Below are 26,369 nucleotides of genomic sequence, written 5' to 3'. Positions count from 1 at the left end.
GGTTGGTGCTTTTTAAAAGATTTTGGTAGAATACATTAGTGAAATCACTTGAGTCTGGTATATTCTTTTTTATGTATTTTTATCTTTTTTTTTTTATTTTTTGAGATGGAGTCTTGCTGTGTCGCCCAGGCTGGAGTGCAGTGGTGCGATCTCGACTCACTGCAAGCTCCGCCTCCCAGGTTCATGCCATTCTCCTGCCTCAGCCTCCTGAGTAGCTGGGACTACGGGCACCCACCACCACGCCCGGCTAATTTTTTGTATTTTTAGTAGGACGGAGTTTCACCATGTTAGCCAGGATGGTCTCCATCTGCTGAACTCGTGATCCACCCACCTTGGCCTCCCAAAGTGCTGGGATTACAGGCGTGAGCCACCACGCCCAGCCGAGTCTGGTATATTCTTTATCTAATGCCTTTAATTGCAGATTCAATTTTCTTTAATAGTTGTAGTACTATTCTGATGTTTTAATTTTTTTATGTCAGTTTTAGTAAATTGTAGTTTTCTAGAGATTATAATCTTCCTCTACACTTGAAAATTTATTTTACTATCATGCTGACCATAATATCCTCTTGTGATTAATATTTTAGGTTGTTAAACTATGTCTCTTTTGTTATTTCTATAATTGACTGTTTTGCCTCTCTTTTTCTTAGTCTTACCAGATACTTTCAGTTTTGTTAATTTGTCAATTTTATTTATTCTCAATTTTGTTTGTCTTTCTATTTCATATTTTCTGGTCTGCATTTATTTCCTTCTGCTTTCTATGGATTTAATGTGTTGTTGTTCTAACTTTTTGAGATGGATGCCTAGTGTGCTTATTTTTCTGCCTTCCTGCTTTTTCAGTGGTGTAAGTGCATCAGATGTGTGTAGATTTTCTAATTTTTGAAATAATTGATTTTAGGCCAAATGTACTGTAGTCAGAGAATGTTTAGGTTTAGACCTTTGAAATTTGTTTAAGTTTGATATACAGCTCAGCATTTGTTCAATTTTTGGAAGTATTTTCTGTATGCTTGTAGGGAATGTCTGTTATGTGACTTAATGTCTGTCTCACTTAGGTGAGATTGATTTAAATCGGGATGCTCAAGCTGCCTGCATTCTTAAAATTATTGTGCTATTCTTTTAAAATCTCCCACCATGATTGTGGGTTTGTTTATTAATCATTAGAGGTATATCAACATTTGCTTTAAACATTTGAAACTGTATTTTTAGGTGCATACAAATTGTGCATAAAATTTGTTGCATTAAATTCTTCATAAAATTGTTTTGGTGCATAAAAATTGTTGTTGCTGACAAATCAAATCCTTTATTGAGCATGTCTCCCTCAGTGTGTAGTAATGCTTGTTTCCTAAATCTAGTCTGAGATTAACTATGTCAATACCAGCTTTCTTTGGTTAGTGTTAGCATGTTATATTTTTTGCCATTATTTTACTTTTAATCTTTCTGTGTCCTTGTATTTCAGATGTTATAGGGACATACTGTTGGATTTTGTTTTTCAACCAGTCTGGCAGTCTGTATTAGGCTGTTACTTGCATTGCTATCAAGAAATACCTGAGACTGGGTAATTTATAAAGAAAAGAGATTTAACTAGCCCATCGTTCTGTGGGCTGTATAGGAAGTGTGGTGTGGGCATCTGCTTGGCTTCTGAGAACCTTATGAGAACCAGTCAGATGCTGATTTACCTTTACAGCTGGAGTGCATCTCTTTGTCGTCTCATCCCAAAGCATGGATGTTTTACTGTGGTATCTTTCTCTCTCTCAAACATATATACACATGCACCTTCTAATCCCCCAGTGGGGGGATTGGCAGACTCAGTTTTTTATACCTGCATTCCCACAAGAACAACTTTGCTTAGCCTTTTCTTGAAGCAGCAGATACGCTTAGGGAACAGCATCCCCAGTGTTGGGCTTACCTCTCTGGGTTGCTTTCTTCTCTTAGATTTTGGCCCCATAAATTTACATGGCTTTTTAAGTTTGCTAGTCCTTTCAAAGATAAGTTTTTGCATACGCTATTCAGTTCTAATTGTTCCTAGCAGGAGGTTGGTTTGCTTTACTTAGTCTGCTATTACTGGAGGCAGAGGTCTTAACAATTATTTTTGTTGTTGTTGTTGTTAAATAGTTTATGTTTCTTAACTGTTGGGCCCATTTCAGTTTTTTTACTCAGGGTTCCTATTTATGTCTTGCTTATCAATAATTCTAACAGTTGAATGAAATTACCAAGAATTATACTTGTCGTCACAATGACTCAGTGGCTTTTCAATCTCAATATCTTAAGTTTTTGGTTTTAAATTATTATCTGATTCAATTTTACCATGTCTTTCATTCCTGATGATTTTTTAAAAACAAAGGTAATCAATTTGATAAATAACCTGGTACTATATAATTAAAGTTGATGGCAGCTGTCTTTTTCATTAGGATATTTAACTGGTATGCCCTTAATTTTTTTGTTGCCATTAAATCCTACATCGTGGTTATAAAGATCAAATTAGTACAGTAGCCCCCTCTTTTCCACAGTTTTGCCTTCTGCAGTTTTGGTTACCCGTGGTCAACTGTGGTGCGGAAATATTCAGTGGAAAAGTCCAGAAATAGTTCGTGAGTTTTGAATTATATGTCGTTCTTAGTAGCATGATGAGATCTTCCCACCAGCTTGCTCCATCCCGCTGGGATGTGAGTCTTTCTTTGGTCCAGCTTCTCCACCTGTATTCACCTGTTGCCTGTTAGTCACTTAGTAGTGTTTGGTGATCGGATCAACTCTAGTGATATTGCAGTGCTTGTGTTAAAGTCACTCTTATTTCATATGGCCCCAAAGTGCAAGAGTAGTGTTGCCTGCAATTTGGAAACACCAAAGAGAAGCTATCAGGTGCTTCCTTCAAGTGAAAAGGTGAAGGTTCTCGACTTAATAAGGAAAGAAAAAAAAATGCTGAAGTTGCTGAGACCTATGGTAAGAATGATCTTCTTTATGTGAAATTACAAAGAAGGATAGAGAAATTCATGCTTTGCACTCCAGACTTCAGACGTTCCAACCACAGTGAGTGATAAGTGCTTAGTTAAGATGGAAAAGGCATTACATTTGTGGGTGGAAGGTAGGAACAGAAACATGCTCTGATTTACGGCAGTTGGATTTGGTACTATCTGAGGTTTCAGGTATCCACTTGGAGGTCTTGAAATGCGTCTCCCAACGATAATGGGGGACTAATGAATGTTCATGAAACTGGGGTAAATTGATCTGATGTTTAATTTTCTCACTTCTAGGACACTTTCTTTATGAGCAACACACCCCAAAGATACAAAGACAAGCTACCAGACAGTGGCGATTCTGTGCTTAGGATCAGCACCATTGCGTCAGCCATTGCAGAGGCATCAGTTAATACGGATCCTTCCCAACTTGCTGCTATGATCAAGGCACTTTCAAATAAAACCAGAGACAAGACTTTTCAGGAAGATGAGAAACAGAAGGACTGTTCTCACGTGTGTCATTTCTTACCTTATGATTTAGAAAAAAGTAATGGATCCAATGTGTTTGATATGGAGAAGTACCTTAAAAAAACTGAAGTTAGTAGATATGAAAGTGCATTGGAAAACTTTTCAAGGACCGGTATGTCTGATACTTGGGATTTATCTTTGCCCAAAGAACAAATTACTCAAGACATTCATACAGTGGACTTAAGTGCTACTAGTGTAAGTGTGAGGGAACCAGAAGAAAACACAGCAGCTGTTGTTTATGTTGAAAATGGAGGGAGTGAGAGTCAAGAGTCATCTAGAACCGTAAACTCTTCAAATTCAGTTACAAATGTGAGAGAGAATAGCAGTGCAGTAGTTGACGTGAAGACACGTTCCATTGACAACAAATTACAAGATGTTGGTAACAACGAAAAAACTACCTCAGTTTCCACTCCATCTGATAGTTGTTCATCAGTGAGGAACTCCAGAATAACATCCCTTTGTCTGTTAAAAGAGTGTGAAGAAATACGAGATAGTAGAGAAAATCAGAGGCAAAATGAGTGTGTCAGTGAAATAAGCAACAGTGAGAAGCATGTGACTTTTAAAAACCATTGCATAGTCTCACCTAAAAATAGTGGTAAGTGTCTGAGTTGTTGGTCACATTCATAAAATTACAAAGTTTATTTTCTCTTCTCACTGGAAAATACCCCTTTCTGATAGATTTGAAAAATCTCTCTCCTGAGCATGGTGGACGTGGCTCAGAGGATGAGCAGGAGAGCTTCAGACCTTCCACATCACCACTGAGTCATTCTTCTCCTAGCGAAATTTCTGGAACAAGTTCATCAGGGTGAGTGTGTACCTTCTTTTTAAAAAAATAAAAATAAAAATTTGTGCTCAGTACAGGAAATTGGGGAAAAAATGTGTAAAGAAGAAAAATTACTCATCTATGCATTCATCTCTCAAAGGTAACTCTTGTAAGCTGTGAATTTCTTTCTGGCTATTTTTCTATGCAAATTTTTGTATACTGCTTTTTCTTTTACTCATTATAACAATCATTCTCTGAATTTAAAAGAAAACTAGTAATGTTACAGACTACCTAATGGATCTGTCGTGGTTCATTTGATGCTTCTGGTGAATACTTTATATCTTAACTTTTGCTATCTAAATGATATTGCTATCTAAATGAATAACTTTGTTTATAAAATTTTAATTTTATGAACGTCTTTTGTGGCTTTATAAAAGATCTTTTATGTGTTTATTGAAAGAGTGTAATAAATGGAAAAATTTGCCTAACCAGCAAAATTATCAAATATGTTAAATATAGTTTTGATTTGTTTCAAAATATCGGATTTCAAAGATACCTATTAGCTGTTTCCCAAGGTGCCGTTAAAGTTTTTCATGTTCATCTGAAGCGACATGGTGTGGTCCAGCTGCTGCTAAATGTCAGTGGAAAGCTGAGTTCTTTCTGTGACTCCTTATGGATGCCTCAGTTTGAAACACTTTCATATACACAGTCACTTCTTATTTAATAGTTGATTGCCTTTTTTTTTTTTTTTTTTTGAGATGGAGCCTCACTCTGTGGGCCAGGCTGGAGTACATTGGTACAATCTTGGCTCACTACAACCCCTGCCTCCCGGGTTCAAGCAATTCTCCTGCCTCGGTCTCCCGAGTAGCTGGAACCACAGGCACATGCCGCCTTGCCTGGCTAATTTTTATATTTTTAATAAGAGATGGGGTTTCACCATGTTGGCCAGGCTGATCTTGAACTCCTGACCTCAGGTAATCCACCTGCCTCAGCCTCCCAAAATGCTGGGATTATAGGCATGAGCAACTGTGCTCGACCTGCATATTTTAACAGATGTATTACTAGTCATCCAGCCCAAAGCAAATTTGAAGATGATCTGGCTGTGATACGGTGTAGTATGTTTACAATCTTTGGCTTACACGTTCTTCCCTTATGTTTCTTACCGGTATTGCTTTACTCTCCCTATGGAAGACTAGAGGGATATCTGAGACTAGCCTGATTCTTTTTGGCTTTGAATTGACTTGATGTTTTTGCAAGTTTTTGCCAAAATTCTTTATTTTTCAAGTCTAATAATTGTATTAGGCTATATGCCTGTGTTGATTCTTCATTGTTACTTTGCTCTATCATCATACAGTATACCCTTTCAGTATGTCTCCCCTTTTATTTTGCATGTGTTCTTGCAGTTCACTTTTCATTATTTTAGGTAATTTCACCTAAATGCATTTGTTCTTGTTAACCAAAGGAGTCAAATGAATACAACACATCATCCAGTGACTCAGAACATTTTCCGTGCTATATCATGTTGTGTGTATGTGTTTGTGTGTGTGTGCGTGCGTTTGTGCGGGTGTGCATGTGGATACAGAAACCCATGTAGGTGCATGTCATGGGGGAGCTAGAGAAGGCCTGAAGCAGTTTGGTAGGTAATACTTTGTTGCCATTGGTTAGAAACTTACTAACTGGTATTTTGACAATACCGTCTTGATTTGGGACTTTTTACTTTTATTTTTATTTTTATTTTTATGAGACAGAGTCTTGCTCTGTGCCCAGACTGGAGTGCAGTGGTGCATTCTCGGCTCACTGCCAGCTCTGCCTCCTGGTTCACGCCATTCTCCTGCCTCATCCTCCTGAGTAGCTGGGACTACAGGCGCCTGCCACCACGCCCGGGTAGTTATTTATTTATTTATTGTTATTATTTTTTTGAGACAGAGTCTCACAGTCTCGCCCAGGCTGGAGTGCAGTAACGCGATCTCGGCTCACTGCAAGCTCCACCTCCTGGGTTCATACCGTTCTCCTGCCTCAGCCTCCCGAGAAGCTGGGATTACAGGTGCCCGCCACCAAGCCCAGCTAATTTTTTTGTATTTTTAGTAGAGATGGGTTTCACCATGTTAGCCAGGATAGTCTCAATCTGCTGACCTCGTGATCTGCTTGCCTTGGCCTCCCAAAGTGCTGGGATTACAGGCGTGAGCCACTGCGCCCAGCCCACACCTGGCTAATTTTTTGTATTTTTAGTAGAGATGGGGTTTAACCATGTTAGATAGGATGGTCTCGATCTCCTGACCTCGTGATCCACCTGCCTTGGCCTCTCAAAGTGCTGGGATTACAGACATGAGCCATGATACCTGGCCAATTTGGAATTTTTTGAAAGTTCAGAATTCAAATTTGAATTTTCCATGTGCGTCCATTGCCTAGCTGAGTATTCTGAACTTTGTAAAAAGAAGAAAGATGGTGGAATCCAGTCAAGTGAAGGGCTGAATTCAAGCTAACCAGCAGAGCATAGGGGTGGAGACTGTTTCCAAAGGTGGCTTGACACTTATTTCCTATCCCCTGTGCTCTTTTGCACTGTGACTGTGCCGCTTTCCCTCAAGAGGTGCAGTCCGTTTCCCGCTCCTTGCGTCTCGGCTGGCAGCCCTGTGAAAGATGCTAATGGACAGAATAATGAGGAAGTGACCCTGGTGTGTTTGCAGATAGATGTGAGACTCTCTGTTTGTCGCTTTCTGATCTTTTCATTTCACGTTGTATAGCAGGGACATCTTTCTGAACCAAGGCTGGAACAGCATGCTTTTGAATGGCTGCATAGTGTTGTATTGCATGTTTGTGCTCTAATTTCTGTAGCTCACTTCCTCCTGGGGAATCGGATCTAAGATTTCCCACTTATTGTCCACAGTGATGTGATGACATGTCCTTTTTGTGAAGTCTTTATATTTATCATTAATTTTTTTTCTCAGGATAAATTCCTAGATGTAGAATATCTTGGGTCAAGAGGCCTTTGATATATACTGCTTAATTGCTCAACTGAAAGTTGTACCACTTGATAGTCCCACAGTGATGTGTGACTGTTCCCATTTCTTTGCATTTATCTGTGTGATTTTTTTTTCCTCTTTGCTCATTGAGGGTTGGAATTCTTGTGTTCATTTCTCTGTATGAGATACTTAGTAAATTTTTATAGAATGAATAGCTAACGTTGCTGTGTGTCTTTATATGGCATTTATTAATGAAAATGCCACAATACATTTTACAGTTGATTAACAGAGGCTTCATTCAATGGGAATATTTTTTATAGTTTTAGATAATTAAGTGTAAACCTTGAATTCGAGGTAGAGTTATTTGCAAGATTAAAGGCTCATAGGAATGATTTTTTGCTTATGTAGATAGTTGAAGGACTGGAGAACTGCAGGTGTGAGCTCCTCTTCTCTTTCAGGTGTGCGTTAGAGTCCTTTGGTTCAGCAGCTCAGCAGCAGCCTCCCTGTAAGCAGGAGTTGTCTCCCTTGGCGTGCTCGCCTGCTGGGGTGAGCAGGCTGACGTATGTGTCTGAACCAGAGAGCTCCTGTCCTGCCACAACCACAGATGATGCCCTGGAGGACCGCAAGGTGGGCAGCCACTTGGATTATTTGTTACTAAGGCTTTCAACTCTTAAAAGTGTTACAGATGTTTGATTCAGACAACAGTTCAAGCCTATATAACTTCTGTGTTGCTCTTTTACCTTTAAAATGATTTTTGTATTCGTGTGCACATATTAAATCCCTACTCATGCTAGTAGGCACAGAGGTACAAACATTTTAGGATCTGCCCTGGAAGAGCTCTGTCTGGTGAGGCACACTGTGTAATGAAGTGCGTCATGCTGCGCGTGTACTATGGGGACTCAGAAGGTGGTGGTTGGAAGTCTCACTGCCTTTGCTTCAGCAAAGGTTTCTGCAGGGATAAATACACTGAAGCCACACTTTGCCTGACTGCTAGGGGTTAGGCAACAGGGAAGCAGAGTTAACACATGGGGAGGTGGAGAGTTGTAAGATGCAGACTGATCTGAGGCACTCCGGGAAGTTTAGAACAGCCACAGGGAATCATGTTAATGGGGACAAGTGGATGAGGCTGGAAGAGGGGGGACCAAACTGGGAAGGGTGCTGGGTTTAAAACATGGGAGTTTGAAGGCTTTTAAGCAGGTCACTGTCATGATCTGGTTTGATTTCATTTTGTTTGTGTATTTTTTAGAGATGATCTCGCTCTGTCACCCAGGCTGGAGTATGGTGGCACGATCACAGCTCACTACAGCCTAGGGCTCCTGGTCTCAAGTGATCCTCCTGCCTCAGCCTCCCAAGTAGCTGGGACTACAGGTGCCTCCCACCACACCTGGCTAATTAAAAAAAATTTTTTTAGAGGTGGGGTCTTGCTGTGTTGCCAGAGCTGGTCTTGAACTCCTGGCCTCAAGCGGTCTTCCTGACTTGGCCTCCCAAAGTGGTGGGATTACAGGCATGAGCCACCAAGCCCAGGCTGGTTTGATGTTTTAAAAGCTCACTCCAACAGCCGTGAGGAAGGAGGGACCAGTAGGAGCAAAATTAAAATCGGAGATTTGACATGAGACCACTGTAGTGGTTTAGGCAAGAGACAGTGGATGCTTGGGCCAAGACAGTAACAGTGGGGATAGAATAGAAGAAGATCAGAGAGAGTTATGTGGGAGAAGCTAGTGTTACCTGTTTTTGTGTGTGGAAGTTGTGGATGTGACATTGTTCAGTTTTTTAATGAGCTGACTGACTGCTGTGGGTATGCTGCGTAGTCTTCCTCCACCAAGCTGCTGGAGAGTTACTGAATGCACAGCACAGTGTTAGGGCGTTACACCCCTTCCTTTGAAAGCTGTCTTTTTCATGTCGTTGTTAGATACTGAGTCTGCGTGTTCTTAGCGTAGTGGTTGAGAGCTGGGTTATGGTGTCAGATAACTTATCTTCTGCTGCCTCCTCAGACAGATTACTAAACCTCCCTCAACCTGTTTCTTCATCTGTAAGGAGGAATAGTATGTGAGGGCAGTGCTTGTCATCTAGTAAGTCACCACGGGATACGTATTATTTGTTACTATTACTTGGCAAATAATATAGTCTTTGTTTCTTAGTGTCTTTATTTCTGAAGCTTTGGCCAGGAGAAATTTATAAACCAAGTACCAGAGCAATCAGTGAAGGTTACGTCTGTCTAGTCTGTAAATTTCAGCTGGTCTATCCTGCAGAGCTGCAGATGTCACTCCTCAGATTATGCATTATGTACAAAGAAATGAGTGTGGACGTTTACCAGGACTGTTAACTTCATGCTTCATAGAGCCACACAAGTTTAGAAATGGGAGAGGACTTAGAACACATAAAAGTTAACATCTTTGGCCGGTCGTGGCGGCTCATACCTGTAATCCCAGCACTTTGGGAGGCTGAGGCAGGCAGATCACCTGAGGTCAGGAGTTCAAAACCAGCCTGGCCAACATGGTGAAACCCTGCCTCTACTAAAAATACAAAGAAATAGCTGGGTGTGGTGGCGGGCCCCTGTAATCCCAGCTACTTGGGAGGCTGAGGCAGGAAAATGGCTTGAACCTGGGAGGTGAAGGTAGCAGTGAGCTGAGATTGCGCCATTGCACTCCAACCTGGGCAACAAGAGGGAGACTCTGTCTCAAAAAAAAAAAAAAAAAAGTTAACATCTTTGAGTGTTCAAGCCCAGGCAGTAGCATGGACAGATGGTGGAGTGGGGCCCTGCCAGCCTGCTGAGCCGCCGCCTGACCTCAAAGTCATTATCATTTCAAGCTTGCTCGGCCCCCACTCCTTCGCTACGAATTTATTTAGATTTTTATTGTAAAGTTTATAGAAATCCCTTAAATCCTCAGAAAGTTACTAGACTCTAGTCCTTTATCTGTGCAAAATTTTCAGATATTCTTAGTGTATACCTATTTTCCTCATAGTATAATTCCTTTTACAAAACAACAAACACACATTTTCTAATGTAAGTCTGCATTTCACAACTGCAAGACTACTATTTTTGTGTAAAACAAATTTTTTTCAAAGAGAAACCTCATGCACATCTCTTTGTTACTTGAGCTTTTACCAGCATGGTTTCAATTTGTTGTATTAAGTTTATCTGTGGATTATTAAAAACAAATTTTCTTGCACTCAGAGTGATATCACCAGCGAGTTGAGTACCACAATTATTCAAGGCAGTCCAGCCGCATTGGAGGAACGGGCTATGGAAAAATTGAGAGAAAAAGTTCCATTTCAGAATAGAGGAAAAGGAACATTATCATCTATTATCCAGAATAACTCTGATACAAGAAAAGCAACTGAAACCACTTCTCTGAGTAGCAAGGCTGAATCTGTAAAACCTGACTTTAAATGGAGTAAAGATCCCTCCTCCAAAAGTGGAAATCTGTTGGAAACCAATGAGGTAGGTTTGACATCAAACCCTGAAGAAGTGGACCTGATCAGGCTGGCTCTCCTGGGCAAGTCAGGTCTGAGCTGTCAGGTGGGGTCAGCCACATCACGTCCTGTGTCCTGCCAGGAGCCTGTAGATGAAGATCAAAGAATAATTTCTAAAGATAAGTCAACTGCTGGCCGTGAGTTCGGGGGCCAGGTTTCTCATCAGACCACCTCTGAAAACCAGTGCACTCCTGTTGCCAGCAGCACAGTTCGCGGCTCTGTGGCTGACATGCAGAACGTGCCTGCTGCTGTGCACGCACTCTTGGCGCAGCCCTCTCTCAGCACAGCTCCCTTTGCTCAGCGGTATTTGGGAACGCTCCCTTCGGCTGGAAGCACCACCTTGCCTCAGTGTCATGCTGGCAGCGCCACAGTCTGTGGCTTCTCAGGAGGCCTCCCCTACCCAGCCGTCGCAGGAGAGCCTGTGCAGAGCTCGCTGGCTGTGGGGATTTGTCTGGGGTCAAATATCGGCTCTGGATGGACGGGCTCCTCTTCCCTCTGTAACCCATATTCTAATACCTTAAATCAGAACCTGCTAAGCACAACAAAACCTTTTCCTGTGCCGTCTGTTGGTACCAACTGTGGAATTGAACCATGGGATTCAGGAATGACATCAGGATTGGGTAAGATGCTCTTTCTCTGTTTTGTTGCTTGGTATTATTTTCTCAAATGACACCACAAAGCTGGTTTGTTCCAAGGAGTTACTGGTTAGCATTAATTCCTTGTAAGTTTTGTGCTTCTTCCTAAACTGAGAACACCATATATTTCTGTGCAAACGTCCCTGAAGTTGGCTTAGAAAAATGCTACACTTATGCAGGTGACAGGCTGCCTATGGCTCTGCCTTCCTCGTCTCTTTTTTGCTCTGCCGTTGCAGTTTTGTGATTATTTCACCTAGGAAATGTCCAGTTTAGAGTTGAATCCCAGAATGAGCGAGTGCCTCCACCTTGTGAGTCTCTGGGTGGCTGTTGTGGGGAGAGGCAGCACTCTCAGGTGCATGTGTGGGGCAACTTCTCTCTGGGAGCTGTGCTTTTACTGACACGGTACACACGGCCACTGGGCTACTGTCTTCTCTGCCCTCCAGAACAACTGCATGAGGACGTTGGAAGATAGGTGGCAGCAGTAAAATCTGATAAGTGTCTGCGTCTGGAAAGTTAGAGCCTCTGGAGTTCTTTGTTTTTGTTTTTTGTTTTGTTTTGTTTTAGGATAAGCAGTGACTTATAATTTATGAGAGGAAAGGAGATTACTTACAGGCAGTAACCTCAAAGAATTGATTAGCCGTAATTGTGAGTTGGATCCAGTTTTAATTTTCTTTTCCTGGGCTGGATGGAAGCAGGAAAAAATTGTAGGCAGGTGTCTGAGGCTCATGCAACATCAGGGACTCCCTCATCAGGAGCACTGTGACTGTAGCTCTTAAGTGTAAACGGCCGTCGTGTAAACTCATTGCCGTTTAACAGGTTTGGCTTATAATTTGGGGTTTGCTGTAACGTGCATTTTTGTGCCTTCTTCTCACCCAGGGAGTGTCCGAGTGCCGGAGGAGTTGAAGCTTCCTCACGCTTGCTGTGTCGGGATCGCTTCCCAGACCCTCCTCAGTGTGCTCAATCCAACCGACCGCTGGCTGCAAGTCAGCATCGGGGTCCTCAGCATTAGTGTGAATGGTGAAAAGGTAGCTTTTTACGTCTTTCTCATTTAACCTAACAGTTGCATTGTGATTAGGTGCTTGGTTTCCCCCATCTGTAGTGCTAGGTTCTCCCTTCACCCCTTTATTAATGCACACAGTCATTGCCGTGCTCTCTTTCTCTCAGACCCCTTTTGTTGTAGTGCTTGTAGAGTGTAAAGTGAAAGAGTGTTTTGCATTTTCCATCATTTATTGTTTATATTTTATTGTTATTTATTTGTAAAATTCTATAAATTTGCTTTTAGTGCTGTTATTTAAATCATCCAAAGCTCGGAGTTTCTCGTTGCTACTTGTCAGTTTTGTTAAAGGTGATTGAATATAAGCAACCATGACTTAAAAAAAAAAAAAAGAAAGCAGCTACTCTTGGAGCTTATGCTTTCATTGGCAAGGGAAGTCTTTTTGACTAATTTATCTGATGATTTTCTTACATGAGCTTTTGAAATACTTGGAAACGCAGTTTTAATATGAACTCCTAAGACAAATGTCCCTTACATGATCAATTATAGTTCCTATAATTCTAGACTCTAAATCTCTCCTGGTTACAGTGACCATTTGAACGTCGGTGAGTGGGGAGCGGGGTGTATGGTCAGCAGCTGTTTTGAAATGTCCCAGTTTTATGACTGTTACTTGTGAGTCAGCACTGGTGCATGGGTTTCCTCTTCCCTCCTGCCTCTTAGTGGCCATTGTTTGCCTGGTAAAATAAGATCGCCTCCCCCCACGCCTTCTCGGCTTCTCCCCTCTACTTCCAGTCCTCAGGTTAAATGAAAAGCAGGTGGTTGAAGGAGAGGGTTGAGAGTGGAAGGTGGGCTGTGAAGACTTTTTAGGGGCATCCTGGAGTCTGTGAATGAAGCAGTGTTGTCTGTGGAAGTGGAGAGTGGAAAAGAAGATCCCATTGACAGTGAGGAGGGAGGGTGGCTGGAGTCTGTGAATGAAGCAGTGTTGTCTGTGGAAGTGGAGAGTGGAAAAGAAGACCCCATTGACAGTGAGGAGGGAGGGTGGCTGGAGTCTGTGAATGAAGCAGTGTTGTCTGTAAGAGTGGAAGTGGAAAAAGAGGCCATTGACAGTGAGGGAGGAGGGTGGCTGGAGTCTGTAGATAGGCAGTGTTGTCTGGAAGTGGAGAGTGGAAAAGAAGTCAGTGACAGTGGAGGGAGGGTGGCTGGAGTCTGTGAATGAAACAGTGTTATCTGTGGGAATGGAGAGTGGAAAGAGGCCAGTGACAGTGGGGAGGGAGGGTGGCTGGAGTTGTCACTGCGGTTGAAGCAGGGGAGTCAGGGCTGTGGGACCTCAGTGGTTAGCCTGACTCTTCTTCCCCCAGCCCCCGCCCACCACTGTGTTGTGTGTCCTAGAGAGACTTACAGGGCTGTGAAAGAGTGACCCTTGTCAGTGTCCTTTTTAAGACAAGTGAGTGTACAGGTCAATGTGCTTGCTTGGAGATGGACTGGGGAGACAGCCCTGGTGCAGCAAGAACATTCAACTCATGAAGGATTTGACTCGTTGTACTTTAGAGACCATGAATGACAAGGCTTTGACATTTTTGAAGGATAATAAATGTCTTAATTTGGCAGTTTGAGTGATTGGGAAAAGGAATCTTAAACTAGGTGATTCTACTTGATTTTCATTGTGAAGTCATTAATAACGAACTTTGTGGCTCTTTTTTGAAGGTGGATCTTTCAACATATCGTTGTTTAGTTTTCAAGAATAAAGCCATCATAAGGCCTCATACCACAGAAGAGATAAAAGTGCTTTTTATCCCATCCAGTCCTGGGGTTTTCAGATGCACATTCAGTGTTGCTTCTTGGCCGTGTTCGACAGATGCTGAGACCATCGTACAGGCGGAAGCTTTGGCCAGCACCGTCACTCTCACTGCCATTGCCGAGAGTCCTGTTATCGAGGTACCCGTTTGTAAATGAATCTTTGTCATACCTGGTGTTTTAAAGAAGACTGTTTAACGTTAGAAGTAAAATTTGGGAAGAAGAAATTTGTGGACAAAGGAGCCACAAAATTAGTTTCAAGCTGAACTTTAGTTCTTAGTATCTTTTTATTTCAAAATTTAAAATTATTTTTAATTTTACAGAAACACAAGTATACTTGCTAAGATATCTATAAAGCAGAGTATAAGGTTAAGCAGTATTTTCCAACTGATTTCTATTGTATAATTTGATGTCCACTTAACAACGTGCCAGTGGTTCATATTCTTTTTATATTTCTGCACCTGGAGATTATTTGCCAGCTAGAAAAGTTTCCCTTCTCTAGTCACCTATTTTCTGGGAGCCAAAGAAATTAAGTCTGGCCAAGTTAGGATAATAAGTGGTTATTAGATTATGTGCTCATTTAGGATGATGACTCTCAACCGTGGCTGCACACTGGAATAACACTGGGGTCTCTTAAATGTACCCCAATACCTGAGTCCCACTTTGACTGACTGAATCAGAATGAGGGAGGGTGTGGCTGCCTCTCGGTAATTTTTAAATCTTCCCGGATGATTATAATTCATAGCCTTAGTTAACAACCACTGCTTTATAGAGCTATCTCCTCTTAGTTATAGTGAAATCAGAACTAACATATTGAAAAAAATTAAGGAATGTGAGAGGGAGGGATGGGAGGGTGCAGAGCAGAGGAAAAGCAGAACAGGCCTTGATACAGTAATGAGTCGCTTAACAATAGGGGTATGCCCTGAGAAATGTGTCCTTAGGCAGTTTTGTCATTGTGTGAATATCGCAGAGTGTACTCACACAAACCTAGACGGCACAGCCTTCTGCGCACGTAGGCCTTATGGGACAGTCCATTGTTCCTAGGCTAGCACCATTGTTCCCATACAGCTTGTTACTGTACTTAATACTGTAGGGCAGTTGTAACACCATGGTAAGTGTTTCTATAGCTAAACGTAGAAAAGGTACAGAAAAAATACATGATAAAAGATTAAAAAATGGTACGTTTTATAGGGCACTTACCAGAGGACTCAAAGTTGCTCTCTGTGAATCAGTGGTAAAGGCCTAGGACATTACTGTACACTCTTGTAGACGTTATAAACACTGCACATTTAGGCTATACCAAATTCATTAAAAAAAAGTTATACTATGATGTTATGATAGCTCTGACATCACAAGGTGTTAGGAATTTTCCATCTCCATTATAATCTTATGGGATCACTGGCCTGTATACAGTCCATCATTGACCAAAACATCATTATGTAGCCTGTGACTTTAATTAAAAATTAGTTGATTTCAGCTGGGCACTGGCACACACCTGTAATCCCAGCACTTTGAGAGGTCAAGGTGGGTGGATTGCTTGAGCCCAGGAGTTCGAGACCAGCCTGGACAACATAGTGAGACCCCCGTCTCTACACAAAATTTTAAAAATCAGCTGGCTCTGGTGGTGCATGCTTATGATCCCAACTACTCCAGAAGCTGAGGTGAGAGGTCACTTGAGCTCAGGAATTTGAGGCTACAGTGAGCTAATGATCACATCACTGTACTCCAGCCTGGGCAACAGAGCGAGACCCAGTCTCAAAAGAAAAAAAAATTAATTTCCTAATATGTGAATTGAACTTAACATATTTAGCTAACCACACTTAACAGGTGTTACTGATATCCTCCTAAAGTTAATTAGTTGTTTCAGGCCAGGCGCGTGGCTCGTGCCTGTAATCCCAGCACTTTGGGAGGCCAAGGCGGGCGGATCACCTGAGGTCAGGAGTTTGAGACCAGACTGGCCAACATGGCAAAACCCTGTCTCTAGTAAAAATACAAAAATTAGCCAGATGTGGTGACAGGCGCCTGAAGTCCCAGCTACTCAGGAGGCTGAGGCAGGAGAATCGCTTGAACTCGAGAGGCAGAGGTTAGAGTGAGCTGAGATCACGCTATTGCACTCTAGCCTGGACGACAGAGCAGGACTCTGCCTCAAAAAAAAAAAAAAAAAGATAAAGTTAATTAGTTTTTTCATTCTGCAAAGCTGTAATTGTGACTTGCGGTTTAGAAGTGGGTGTTGGGGATGAGACACAGGGTAGCCACTCTGGGAGACGGGTGAGAATCACCAGCGTTTTCCCCACAGTACACGTTCTTCAGGGGATGCTTAGTAACCTAGCTCAACAACTTTATTTTCTAGGGCATGGAGGAGGAAGTCGATTGGAAATGTTCTCATAGTTTTTTTTTTCATGTTTTCATGTTCCTGTGTCCTTACGTTGATATCTGCACATACTATAAACTTTTAGTGATCTTTTTTCTTTTTGGCTAAGTGCCGTTTTATATACTTCTCAGTCAGCTCTGCTCTGCTTGCCTTTCTCTAGGTCAAGGTTTTTCAGCATTAACACTAGTGCCATTTTGGGCTAGAAGATTCTTTGAGGGTAGCGAGGGCTGTCTTGTGCAGTGTAGGATGTTTAACAGTGGCCCTGGCCTCTACCCACTGGATGTCAGTAATACCTCTTTCCCCACTGTGGTAACCAGTAACGTCTCCAAACATGGTCAAGCCACCCCCGATAGGAACCACTGAGAACCGGTGTTATTAACCTCCTGCATTTCAGTACATGTCACTAAACCAGCTGTTGAGCCTGCCTCTAAGCAGCTTACCTTTCTGTAGCAGACATGATAAATCACATTTATGCAATATTTGGCATTGCCGTGTCCCGAGCGGCTCACATATATCAGTGGTGTTTGGTAGTAGAAGGCAGTGATTCCCTACTGGTGTGCTCATTGGAACCACCTGATGAACTTCAAAAACTGCTGATGTCTGTGTCCGAGCTTTGAATCCAACAAACAGACAAGTTTGGGAACCACTGGTATAGGGAATGGTTCAGTATTAATCAAGCTAGTTGAAGCTGCCTTCTTGGAGGAGTGGAACCAGAGGCATTAGGCCCTGATGGCTCAGCAGGGTTTGCCTGGGGAACCACATTCCCCGTGAGAGAGCGTCCGGGAATCTTATACAGAGACCACATGCATAGAACTGTTAGATTACTTTCTCAGCGTGATAAAGGGTCTCCCAGGTACATAATGCAAATGTTACAGTTTAAAGTATGTGCACCTTTATTTTGGCTAGATATTGCCAATTTGCTGTCTAACTTACGTTCCTAGGAGAAATGTATGCAGGTTCCTGTTACTGCTAACCTTTGGTATTGTTAGATTTTATTTTATTTTTTTAATCATTCTGGAGTGGTATGGATTTTTTTTAAATTTTAAATTTTTCTTTTATTTAAATTTTTTTTTGTGGGTATCTAAATAGGTGTATGTATTTATGGGCTACATGAGATGTTTTGTTACAGACATGCAATGTGAAATAAGCACGTCATGGAGAATAGGTTATCCCCTCAAGCATTTGTCCTTTGAGTTACAAATAATCCAGTTACATATTTTAAGTTATTTTAAAATACACAATTGTTGGCCGGGCACGGTGGCTCACGCCTGTAATCCCAGCACTTTGGGAGGCTGAGGCGGGCGGATCCCGAGGTCAGGATATCGAGACCATCCTGGCTAACATGGTGAAACCTCGTCTCTACTAAAAATACAAAAAATCAGCCGGGCGTGGTGGCGGGCGCCTGTAGTCCCAGCTGCTCGGGAGCCTGAGGCAGGAGAATGGCGTGAACTCGGGAGGCGGAGCTTGCAGTGAGCCGAGATCACGCCACTGCACTTCAGCCTGGGCTACAGAGCGAGACTCCGTCTCAAAAAAAAAAAAATACACAACTATTAGTGGCTACAGGCATCCTATTGTGCTGTCAAATAGTAGGTCTTAATTCATTCTTTCTATTCGTTTAGTACTCATTAACCATCCCCACCTCACCCCCAACCCCTACCCTTCTGAGCCTTTCATAACCATCTTTCTATTCTCTATGTTTGTAAGTTCAATTGATTTGGTTTTTAGAACCCACGAATAAGTGAGAACATGTGATGTTTGTCTTTCTGTGCCTGGTGTATTTCACTTAACATAATGGTCTCCAGTTCCATCCATGTTATTGCAAATGACTGGATCTCATTCTTCCTATGGCTGAATCGTACTCCATTGTGTGTATGTACCACATTGTCTTGATCCACTTATCCGTTGATGAGCACTTAGGTTGCTTCCAAATCTTAGTTATTGTAAACAGTGCTGCAACAAACATGTTTCTTTAATATACTGATTTCCTTTCTTTTGGGTATATACCCCGCAGTCGAATAGCTGGATCACATGGTAGCTCAAGTTTTAGTGTTTTGAGGAATCTCCAAACTGTTCTTCATAGTGGTTGTACTAATTCACATTCTCACCAACAGTGTGTGCGAGGGTTCCCTTTTCCCCACATCTTCACCAGCATTTGTTATTGCCCGTCTTTTAAATATAAGCCATTTTAACTGGGGTAAGATGATATTTCATTGTAGTTTGGATTTGCATTTCTCTGATGATCAGTGATGTCGAGCACCTTTTCATATGCCCGTTTGGCATTTGTGTGTCTTCCTTTGAGAAATGTCTATTCAAATATTTTGCCCAGTTTTTGATTGGGTTATTAGATTTTTTCCTGTAGAGTTGTTTGAGCCCCTTATATATTCTGGTTATTAATCCCTTGTCAGATGGGTAATTTGCAAATATTTTGTCTCATTCTGTGGGTTGTCTTTTCACTTTGTTGCTTGCATCCTTTGCTGTGTAGAAGCTTTTTAACTTAATCCCATTTGTCCATGTTTGTTTTGGTGCCTTTGCTTGTGGGGTATTGTTCAAAAGAAGTCTTTGCCCGGTCCAATGTCCGGGAGATTTTCCTGAAATTTTTATTTATTTATTTATTCATTCATTCTTTCATTCATTTAGAGATGGAGTCTCGCTTTGTCGCCCAGGCTGGATTGCAGTGGCACAGTCTCGGCACACTGCAACCTTCACCTCCCGAGTTCAAGCTCTTCTCCTGCCTCAGCCTCCCTGGCAGCTGGGATTACAGGCACGCACCACCATGCCTGGCTAATTTTTGTATTTTTAGAAGAGATGAGGTTTCACCATATTGGCCAGGCTGGTCTTGATCTCCTGACCTTGTGATCTGCCCTCCTCAGCCTCCCAAAGTGCTGGGATTACAGGTGTGAGCCACTGTGCCTGGACCCAATGTTTTCTTGTAGTAGTTTCATAGTTGGAGCTCTTAGGTTTAAGTTTTTAATCCATTTTGATTTGATTTTTGTATATGGCAAGAGACACGGTCTAGTTTCACTCTTCTGCATATGGATATCCAGTTTTCCCGGCACCGTTTATTGAAGAGACAGTCTTTTCCCCAGTGTATGTTCTTGGCACCTTTGTCAAAAATGAGTTCACTGTAGGTGTGCGGATTTGTGTTTGGGTCCTCTATTCTGTTCCTTTAGTCTGTGTATCTGTTTTTATGCCAGTACCATGCTGTTTTGGTTACTGTGGCTCTGTAGTATAATTTGAAGTCAGGTAATGTGATTCCTCCAGTTTTATTCTTTTTGGTTGGGATAGCTTGTCTATTCCAGGTCTTTTGTGGTTCCATGTAAATTTTAGGATTTTGTTTTTCTATTTCTGTGAAGTAGTATGGACATTTTAACAATGTTGATTCTTCCAGTCTGTAAACACGGAATGTTTTTCTATTTTTTGGTGTCCTCTTCAATTTCCTTAATCAGTGTTTTATAGTTTTCATTATAGAGGTCTTTTACTTCTTTGATTAAGTTAATTCCTAGGTATTTAATTTTATGTGTGGCTATTGTAAATGGGATTACTTTTTAAATTTCTTTTTCACATAGTTCAGTGTTGGCGTATAGAAATACTACTGACTTTTATATGTTAATTTTGTATCCTGTAACTTTACTGAAAGTTTTTAAATCAGTTCTAATAGTTTTTTTTGTTTTTAAACATGGTCACTTACTTTAATAACAATACATATACCGTGTTGTCACCATGGGATATAAATTCAGGTTAGACAAGATAATTTCCCAAGTGTAATAGCATTCTGTAGTATATAAAAGTTTGTGTATGCTCTCTGGCCAAACCAGCTTGCTCAGAAGACCTTCATCAGTTTCATTATAGGTAATTTGTTTAGTTTAATGTTTACAGTTCTTACGGAGAACATAACACACATTTAAAAAGCGTTCATTTTTTCCATGAGTGCTTAAAATACATATTTCTATTTCAAGGTGACATTTAAAAATTATTCTAATATAACAGCAGCAAAAATATAGTCTGTAGTTACAAAAGAAGTAAGCTAGAATCCGTAAGTTGTGCTCATGTTTACAATTGTGATTCTTTAATAAATACTATCACTGTGCAGCTCTATTGTAAGCTTTCAAGATTTGGTTTAAACACACCCACATACATACTGCCAGTTGTGGGAGGCTTTACAAGTTATATTCCCTGCACTCTTTGGACAGAGTTCTAAAAGAGCCAGCCAGTCCACAAGACAGGCATTAACTGGGGCAAATAGGACTCTTGTATAACATCTAAAACATGAGATTCTGCAACAAACTGGGGGCACTACAGGGTTGGCCTGGTATCTTCTTTAGAACTAATTTCATCACACAGTTTAAGAAGGTGGACATTTCAACACCATCAAGTGCATTTAGGTGACATGTTTCTTTTACGTTAACTTGACTTCCTTGAATGGCCTAGTTTGTAAACTAGTCACTAGTAATTCGGTCACCAGGCAAATCAAGAAAGGAAGTCAGTATTCAAAATGCCATGTTACCATCTGAACTCACTCAAAGAGTTCACTTTCAACATTAATATGTAACTTCAATAATGAGATGTCTAACTAAAGCAAACTCCTCCAACAAGACGAAGACAGCATCTCATTTAAATTCTCATCTTTTCCTTCCGTATTACCTTTTTACAGTCCCAACATTAACATTGTAAACAGATTTATCAAGCTATTTATACATCTTTTTGCTCACCATTGCTTCATGAATCTCTTGCTTTTCCCTCTGTTACGGACTCTGTTATCTAAGTTTTTTTAATTTTTTTTTTGAGACAGAGTCTCGCTCTGTCACCCAGGCTGGAGTGCCGTGGCGCAGTCTCGGCTCACTGCAAGCTCCGCCTCCCGGGCTCACGCCATTCTCCTGCTTTGGCCTCCCAAGTAGCTGGGACCACAGGCACCCGCCACCACGCCCGGCTAATCTTTCTTTTTTTTTTTTTTTTGTATTTTAGTAGAGATGGGGTTTCACCATGTTAGCCAGGATGGTCTCGATCTCCTGACCTTGTGATCCACCCGCCTCGGCCTCCCAAAGTGCTGAGATTACAGGCGTGAGCCACCACGCCCAGCCCTGTTATCTACATTTAAAGTGAATTTACTTCATAGTTTATTTCATGTTTCTAGTTCTTGGGTTACTAATGCTTCTACTAGTTACTTTTGCTGAGTCTTTCTGATTTTCTTCCAGTGGCTTCTAATTTTTTGATATTTAAAAAATTTTAATGTGAGCTCACATTCATTGAGGCTGCTTTTTGCTTTAGGAATCCCATGACGTGTCTTAGTCTTTGGAAGTGTCTCTAGAGAGTACTTTTGCAGAAATGTTGGAGGTGTTAAAAGCCTTTGTGATTTTTTTCAACTTGGGGATCCCCTGTCCCATGTGGCCTAGGCCTAGGCTTTCATGTTCTTGCAAATAATCTTCTATGCCACCCATCTCTGGACAGGTTCCTTGCTGACTCCATAGACATGTGAACAGTTTTTGCAGTTCCCTTTTCATTTCATTCCTTTGAATTTCTGGGCTTTATGTGCAGATTTCAAATTCCATTCTAGCCTCGCCCTGCTCATAACAAGCTTGAAGTCACATCTTCTGTTCTCTGGAACGTATTAAAGCTCTACCACCTTGAGGGCAAGTCTGGAACCCAGACCTTCCTGGGCCACCATGGAAATCAGCTCCCACTTAGTGGTCTGCCTTTGATCTCCACTTATTTTGTGTTTGGGTAGCGCAAAACAAAATGGGTGCACGTGTGTGTGTGTGTAATACAGTCTGCCCTCTGAATCTGTGGGTTTTGCATTCTTGTGTTTTACCAACCTTGGATCGGAAATACTCAGAATAAAAAAAGGGGTAGTTGCTTCTGTATTGCACATCTATAGACATTTTTTTCTTGTCATTATTTCATTATTCTCTAATAATAAAGTATAACAACTATTTACATAGCATTTACATTATATTAGGTACTGTCAGTAATCTAGAGATGGTTTGAAGTATACAGGAGGATGTGCCTAGGCTATATGCAAATACTGTGACATTTCCTGTCAGGGACATTCATGAATTTTGATATCCAGTGAGGGTTCCTGTAGTGTCAAACGTTTCCACATATGGGTGTGTGAGGGTCTGAGTTTGATTGGTTCCCGCATTTAGGGAAGTGAGTCTGTCATGATCATAGGCACTTGTTTTAAACTTTTGATATGTCTGTTTTGATACCATTTTAACATTTGCAGATTACATCTGAAAATGCCAAGATATTCATAGTATTTTTGAAAGGAATTGAGAAGTCATTATTCTAATAATAGAACTCATTGAAAAGGGGTCTATAATTTTATAAAATTATCAGTTCATCTTAAGATACAGTCTTTTCAAAGTAACAGCAGCTGAATTCTATAGTATATTTGGGTACATCGACTACCTCAAAAGAATAAATTAACATTTATTTTTGTAGAAAATAAGCAGTTGTTAAATAGCCTGGGAAAATGTAGTAAGTTTTACTTAATGCTAACTCATAATTTGTGGCTAGAAATGGCAGTCATATGAACATACATGTTGTGCTATTTATTAATATATTACTTTTCAATCATTCCCTTTTGTTGGTAATTAGGTAGAAACAGAAAAGAAAGATGTTCTTGATTTTGGTGACTTGACGTATGGAGGCTGGAAAGCTCTCCCACTAAAATTGATAAACCGAACGCATGCCACTGTGCCAATTAGACTGATTATTAATGCTGTAAGTACGAACATACAGTAAGAAACTGTTTACAGAATGCACTGATCTTACGAAAGTACATTTTTTTAAGGATTTTGTTAACAAGCTCAGCGTTACACTGTTGGCTTTACTGAACTGATTCTTGTATTTCTAAACAGAACGCCGTAGCCTGGCGCTGTTTCATGTTTTCCAAGGAACCCGTCCGAGCTCCTGTGGAAGCTGCTCCTTGCACCGATGTGGTCACCCGGCTAGCAGGCCCTTCTGTGGTCAACCACATGATGCCTGCTAGTTATGATGGACAGGTAGGAGAGAACTGGCTTAGAATTAAAGAGGAGATTAAGCTGCTAAACTGCTTTTCCTTCATTAAGATTTTAATCTTAATACCAGTTTACATTAAGTCAAATTTTTCTTTTAATTTTAATAGGATCCAGAATTTCTGATGATTTGGGTTCTTTTCCATAGTCCAAAGAAACAGATCAGCTCTTCAGGTATCATGTTTACATTGTGTGGGAACTGCTTTAATCTGTAGCTAAATAAACTACAAATTTGAGATGTATTTCCTTTGTCAGTAAGTGTCAGTACCTCGAAATTTGTCAAGTATTTTATGTTTTTTTGAAATTGAGGCAGATGGCATGCTGTTTTGCGTCAGTCCTGTGTAAGTGAGGGTAACTCCTGCAGGTAGCACTGAAAACCTTTTCAAATGTTTTCTATTAATTGATCTTATCACGTTTACCAGTTGAATGTTTTCTTTCTTTTTCCACCTTTCTCTTCACTCATTTCTATTCTTTTAACTCTGAAAAATCTTCTTGCCTAAATGTTCTTATTGCCCCTAAGGGCACTGTGTGGGACTGCTGATGGCATTTAGAATTAAATAACTCTCTGGTCTCTGAGCTAAAAGAATGTATTTTTTTTTTTTTTTTTTTTAGAGGTTCTGGACTCAGCAGAAGAATTCTTCGCAAAAGTTGATATAGAAGTAGACAGCCCAAACCCTACGCCAGTTCTTAGAAGTGTGAGTCTCCGAGCAAGAGCGGGAATAGCTAGGATCCACGCTCCCAGGGACTTGCAGGTAGCCTCAGTCCTCCTTTCTGCCATTACTGCTTTCATTCATGCTGATTTCACTTTGTGACAGTTCGTTGAAATGTCTATCTTGCCCCATCCTCCAGACGATGCATTTCTTGGCCAAAGTGGCTTCCTCAACAAAGCAGCACTTACCTTTGAAAAATGCTGGGAACATTGAAGTTTATTTGGATATCAAGGTATGCACTTCCATCAGAGTGCCATACGATAGGCTTTCCTCAGACTGCGAGAGCTCCTTGCTTTCTGCAGGGCTCTTGTGCCCTTCCTGGCCCAACAGAGTGCCCTGAGCCTCAGATGAAATTATCACTGAGAGTTGTTAAAAACTGGGTGTTATATAACGTAAAATGTATGCTGTGGCGCTTTTAAGTTTGAAGTCCAGTGTCTTGAATATGAGAACCAAGTTCTTAGATTAGTTCCTGAAAAACATGCATGTCACCCTTTGGTTGGAGTTGGTGGAGAGTGATCCACACACATTGACGTCATTTCTGAGCTCTGAGGGTGAGTGAGAGGGGGTTAGTGATCCAAAACTGGGGGTGAGGTGGAAGATAAGGTTTGCTGTGGAAGAGAAAGAAATATCCTTTCCAAGAGAACAGGGCAAGTTGAGACCATGACAGATGAGAAGAGGACAAACAACCTGTCCTAGTAAGTGAGAAGGGCACGTACGGCAGGAGCCACTGAGCACTGAGTGAAAGCTGAGGTTTGTACGTTGGCATTCAGTTATGATTATGTAACTATAAGTTGGCATTCAGTTATGATTATGTAACTATATTTAGGTCCCAGAACAAGGAAGTCACTTTTCAGTGGATCCAAAGAATCTATTCCTTAAACCTGGAGAAGAACATGAGGTTATTGTTTCATTTACTCCAAAGGATCCTGAAGCCTGTGAGGAAAGGTAACACAAAAATGTTATAATGGGCCGGGCACAGTGGCTCACACCTGTAATCCCAGCACTTTGGGAGGCCGAGGCGGGTGGATCACCTGAGGTCAGGACCAGCTTGGGCAACATGGCCAAACCCTGTCTCTACTAAAAATGCAAAAATTAGCAGGATGTGGTGGTGTGCACCTGTAGTTTCAGCTACTCGGGAGGCTGAGGCGGGAGAATCGCTTGAACCCAGGAGGCGGAGGTTGCAGTGAGCCGAGATCACACCTCTGCACTCTAGGCTGGGCGACAGAGCGAGAGTCCGTCTGAAAAAAAAAAGTTTTAATGACAGTTTTACTCGTCTCTCAAAACAGCCACTTACATGTGCTTCAAAATTTCACAGCCTGAATGACAAAGTCCATATATTTCTTACCTAACAGATGGTATGACTGTTTAATCTCCTTTCATTTAGCTTCAGATTGTCTTCTCTTTTTTTTTTTTTTTTTTTTTAAGACGGAGTCTCGCTCTGTAGCCCAGGCTGGAGTGCAGTGGCCGGATCTCAGCTCACTGCAAGCTCCGCCTCCCGGGTTCACGCCATTCTCCGGCCTCAGCCTCCCGAGTAGCTGGGACTACAGGCGCCCGCCACCTCGCCCGGCTATTTTTTGTATTTCTTAGTAGAGACGGGGTTTCACCGTGTTAGCCAGGATGGTCTCGATCTCCTGACCTCGTGATCCGCCCATCTCGGCCTCCCAAAGTGCTGGGATTACAGGCTTGAGCCACCGCGCCCGGCCTGTCTTCTCTTTTTTTAACTAAAAATCTTCTTTTAAACCACCTGAATAGAAATGAAGAAATTATTATTTTCAAGTATATTCTGACAAAAGTAAGTAATAAAAGATCAATTTGTTGTTTCTCACTTTTTTTTTTTTTTTGAGATGAAGTCTCGCTCTGTCGCCCAGTCTGGAGTGCAGTGGCCAGATCTCAGCTCATTGCAAGCTCCGCCTCCCAGGTTCCCGCCATTCTCCTGCCTCAGCCTCCCAAGTAGCTGGGACTACAGGCACCCGCCACCTCGCCCGGCTAGTTTTTTGTATTTTTTTTGTAGAGACGGGGTTTCACTGTGTTAGCCAGGCTGGTCTCGATCTCCTGACCTCGTGATCTGCCCGCCTCAGCCTCCCAAAGTGCTGGGATTACAGGCGTGAGCCACCGTGCCTGGCCTGATGTTTCTCACTTTTTCTCCTGAAAGTATTAGTTGACCGTGTCAGCTGTTAAGATC

The 26,369-nt window shown here is 41.5% G+C and overlaps 1 protein-coding gene across 10 annotated transcripts in view; it reads left to right on the top strand.

The window, feature by feature from the left end:
- CEP192 (centrosomal protein 192) overlaps positions 1-26,369 on the top strand; it is a 140,114-nt gene that overhangs the window by 58,548 nt on the left and 55,197 nt on the right. For all 10 annotated transcript variants that reach the window (XM_009192319.4, XM_009192321.4, XM_009192322.4 and 7 more), the window contains 12 exons: positions 3,243-4,068; positions 4,152-4,278; positions 7,655-7,823; positions 10,372-11,290; positions 12,182-12,330; positions 14,004-14,234; positions 23,059-23,184; positions 23,322-23,465; positions 23,588-23,651; positions 24,090-24,229; positions 24,327-24,419; positions 25,014-25,132. In XM_009192319.4, coding sequence (XP_009190583.2) covers positions 3,243-4,068; positions 4,152-4,278; positions 7,655-7,823; positions 10,372-11,290; positions 12,182-12,330; positions 14,004-14,234; positions 23,059-23,184; positions 23,322-23,465; positions 23,588-23,651; positions 24,090-24,229; positions 24,327-24,419; positions 25,014-25,132 — 3,107 coding nt within the window. The remainder of the gene's footprint in view (positions 1-3,242; positions 4,069-4,151; positions 4,279-7,654; positions 7,824-10,371; positions 11,291-12,181; positions 12,331-14,003; positions 14,235-23,058; positions 23,185-23,321; positions 23,466-23,587; positions 23,652-24,089; positions 24,230-24,326; positions 24,420-25,013; positions 25,133-26,369) is intronic.

This window comes from Papio anubis, chromosome 19, assembly GCF_008728515.1.
Source record: "Papio anubis isolate 15944 chromosome 19, Panubis1.0, whole genome shotgun sequence".
Classification (NCBI taxonomy): domain Eukaryota; kingdom Metazoa; phylum Chordata; class Mammalia; order Primates; family Cercopithecidae; genus Papio; species Papio anubis.
This window is presented reverse-complemented; position numbering and strand designations above follow the sequence as displayed.